Source organism: Gadus chalcogrammus, chromosome 1 (assembly GCF_026213295.1).
Source record: "Gadus chalcogrammus isolate NIFS_2021 chromosome 1, NIFS_Gcha_1.0, whole genome shotgun sequence".
NCBI lineage: Eukaryota > Metazoa > Chordata > Actinopteri > Gadiformes > Gadidae > Gadus > Gadus chalcogrammus.
Genome location: NC_079412.1, coordinates 16,897,310 through 16,901,227, shown reverse-complemented (window position 1 = coordinate 16,901,227; position 3,918 = coordinate 16,897,310). Strand labels below are relative to the sequence as shown.

Here is a 3,918-nt window from a genome sequence, read left to right as displayed (position 1 = left end):
AAATAGGTTTTGTTTAGGTCCATGTTCTTTTTACGATACTTTACTACTTTACAACCAACCATCCTTGCTCTGACCCCCACCTTCCAGATATTGACGAGTGTGCCATAGGAGCCCATAACTGCTCCCTGGAGCAGACATGCTACAACATACAGGGAGGCCACCGCTGCCTGGACCTGAGCTGTCCTCCCAACTACCGCAAAGCAGCCGACACGTGAGGAACATTGGGCTTAATAGAGAACAATATTATCTACGTGCAAATATATACACTTTGTCCACAATGACTTGTACTTACTACTAATTATTATCAATCGACAACCTGCTTTGTTTTTTATATCTTTTTGTTTTTGTTTTCTTTCGCCGCTTTGACAAAAGTAAGTTCCCATCTGCAGATAAACATCACTTAACTGTTTATATCTGTGCTCCTACTCCGCCTCCTCCTCCTCCTCCTACTCCTCCTCCTCCTCTCCCCTCTCCTCCTCCTCCTACTCCATCTCTTCCCCCTCCTCCTCCCCCTCCCCTCTCCTCCTCCTCCTCCTCCCTCTCCTCCTCCTCCTCCTCCCCCTCCCCTCTCCTCCTCCTCCTCCTCCTCCTCCTCCTCCTCCTCCTCCTCTCCCCTCTCCTCCTCCTCCTCCTCCCTCTCCTCCTCCTCCTCCTCCTCCTCCTCCTCCTCCTCCTCCTCCTCCACCTCCTCCCCCTCCCCCCCTCCCAGTCGCTGTGAGCGGACTGGCTGTCCCAACCACCAGGACTGCCAGACCACGCCGCTGAGGATCACCTACTACTACCTCAGCTTCCAGTCCAACATCCTGGTCCCCGCGCAGATCTTCCGCATCGGCCCGTCCCCGGCCTACACCGGTGACAACGTCATCGTCGCCATCACCCGGGGCAACGACGAGAACTACTTCAGCACGCGCAAGCTCAGCGCCTACACGGGCGCCGTGTACCTCCAGCGGCAGGCGCCCAGCCCCCAGGACTTCCTGATCGAGGTGGAGATGAAGCTGTGGCGCCAGGGCACCTTCACCACCTTCCAGGCCCGGATCTACGTCTTCATCACCGGCAACCCGCTCTGACGTGACTCAGGCGTCAACGCTCAGGGGGGACTCAGGCATCGACGCTGAGGAGTGACTCAGCCCGACGCTGGCCCGGGTCTCCGGCGGCGCCTGGGTGTGGCGCGCAACGTGAGCCAGCGGTATTAACTTGTTTCACTTTTGGTATTTTCTCTGCGGCCAGGTTTTGTTTTTTTCCTTATTGAAAGAGGATACAGTATTCCAAGTTCATGTAAATTCACAGGCACGCCCCGAGCGTTGAAGCGGCTTTTAAGCGTCTGCGTGATGGGGCTGTGTTTGAAGAGAAAGAGCGAGGAACAAAGGAGTTTGGATGTCTCAAATCCTGCGTGACTTTAACTTGTACTTCTCAGTATCTGCTGCTGTAATCGTTTGTGTCTCTGAAGTATTTCATACCAGTATTTGAATGTGATATCTTAGGGCATGTATTTTAATTTCAATATATAAGTATATATATATATATATATATATATATATATATATATATATATATATACATATAAATATGCGAAATGATGTATCATATTTTTTCTGTGTGCTTCATAAGCTACCATATATTTTTATTAAAACATTTAAAACTTCTGTCTTTGTGTTTGTTTTTCCCTCATAACAGTTGTATTGTATTTAGTAGTAGTTGTATTTTATTATCTTAGGAAAGATTAGCAAAGACAACGAAACAGGCCATGCTTGGGCACTTGAGAAAAATTTCCTTTGGTCAAAAAAAATCATGAAAAATATGATCTCATGTTTGAACTTCATTACCTACATACTACATGTGTCGCGGTATATGGTGAACCTGGGAGGGGGGCTACGATGTATGAAGGGGTTCTTGTCCGGGCCTGTCTGCCTGTAAATATACATGCCTATTTACATACCTGTTCACACCTTGTTGTTGAGCTCATCATACACAACAGCCTTATCGCTTTCCATGTACCATTTTGGCAAACCGTTTTATGACACCTAATTTAATAATTATAATACTGTGCCTATACATTCAATAAAAAATATGATTGATGGCTTATTTGTGTTTCACTTAACTCCATGACGGTTCATGGAGTTTATCCTCACAGAAAAAGAGTTAGACTACCATCTACAGGCTGCACGCAGTATAACACCAGCCCTCTTTCTTGTTCCTAAGCAACAGTATAAAATGTACTTTGTTTAAATAGAAATTAAATAACTTTTACAGCGTTTTGGTGTGGTTCCATTTTCTCTGCCAATGCCCTAAGCTGTGATGATCGCATAGATATTTCTACACAGTGGAGAAATAAAGAAGAAACATGACGGATATCTCAAACATGCTCTTACACTGTCTATGACCAGACTGAGGGTTTAAAGCTAAGATCACAACACAATAACCCTCCAAGCATCTTCGCTATGGCGCATACAATGTGCATGGCTTGATTTGTTACCCTGTAATAACTAGGCTTTGTTTCACTGGTCCTTATCACGGATAGAAGCCATTGAGATCCATCAGTGTTTTGAGTAGAAAGTTGGACCAAATAAATTAAATTTAATCTGGAGAAGTATGGTGAGAGGCAGGGTTAGGGTTGAAAATTAAGACTTTGTATATTCTGTAGGTCTTCCCGTCCAATGAACATTTGAGCAGTTTTGTTCTGGGCAAAGCAGACGAGAAAAGCTAATCCTTAAACCCAAGGAATGGCGAGTTCAAATGATCAAGAAGGACGCTCTTGAGCAAAGCATCTGAGTGTGTGCTGGCAGACGGAGGCAGGGGGATGCGGGTGTGTTGTGTGTGTGCAGCCCCTCTTGCTGTGTTCCTGTGCACAAGAAAAAATGCATTCTTCAGAGAGCTAAGACCTTGATAAAAACTCAGGTGCTGACAATGGCTCACAATGTGGTGTATTGTAAATAAAAAGCCCACTGTCATCTTCTCCCTTCAGCAGGAATTACTCTAAAGACAATCAGATACTCCCTCAATAAGTTGGAGGGAGAGTCAGAGCTCTTGGCAAATAAGAGGCTCATGGCTGCACTTCATGATCTCATTCCATGTATTTCATGTTCCCCCACCTACACGTGTATGTGTGTTGGAGGGAGGTGGGGGGCCGCGGGCGGCTGGTGATGGGCGGTTGGTTGTGGGGGGGGGGGGGGGGGGAGCAGGCGGGCTGGGTGGGTAGGTGGGTGGGTGGGTGCAAGGTGGGAGTTGAGGTGTTGGTGTTGCAGACACGCTTGACTTTGATAGCTCAGGTGGTCACCACCTCAGGGGGAAAGAGTGTTAATGGGCATTCTCAGAGGCAGACAAGCACAGGCTAGCGTTCCCTCTTCCCTGGCTGCCATAAACAGAGGGAAGTATGCATCATTAGATCAGGGCTGAGGCTAACTAGCTGCTCCCCACTCCCAGGTACAGCAGCAAGTGTTGGGGCACAGCAGGTAAAGAGAGCTGGCCTAGGTGTTTGATTGGTCGGATCATGAGGTCCTGAGGGATTACAGGAGGAAGTGTATTGGTCTGTGTGCATAAGGGACTGCTTTTCTTTTGAGGAATAGCCAAATAGCCGTTTCATGTCACTTGCAATGCATACAACACTATATATGTCAGGCGTACAAACAAAACTGGATGTGAGAATTTTCTATGGTGCCATACCCTAATTACAGGAGACGGGGGGGGGGGAATTGACCGTCCCAGTCACCACCGCACCACTACGCGTCTACAACAGGAATCAATGGGTGGAACTGATTCCTAAAAATGTAAATATTTGTGGATGGCGGGCGGCTGTCACTTGGCAGCTTGGAGAGCCAGATCGATAGATATGTGGAGATAGAGATAGTGAAGGAGTGAGCGAAGGAGTAAAGCACAGGTATTTGCCCGGGAGGAGAATCAAGGAAGGTATGTGAGGCCGCC

At 47.4% G+C, this 3,918-nt stretch overlaps 1 protein-coding gene across 2 annotated transcripts in view; it reads left to right on the top strand.

The window, feature by feature from the left end:
- The window catches only part of LOC130384750 (fibulin-2-like), a 26,941-nt gene extending 24,670 nt beyond the window's left edge, over positions 1–2,271 (top strand). For both annotated transcript variants that reach the window (XM_056593076.1, XM_056593084.1), the window contains 2 exons: positions 88–211; positions 710–2,271. In XM_056593076.1, coding sequence (XP_056449051.1) covers positions 88–211; positions 710–1,067 — 482 coding nt within the window. In that variant the 3' untranslated portion in view covers positions 1,068–2,271. The remainder of the gene's footprint in view (positions 1–87; positions 212–709) is intronic.
- The last annotated feature ends 1,647 nt before the right edge of the window (positions 2,272–3,918 follow it).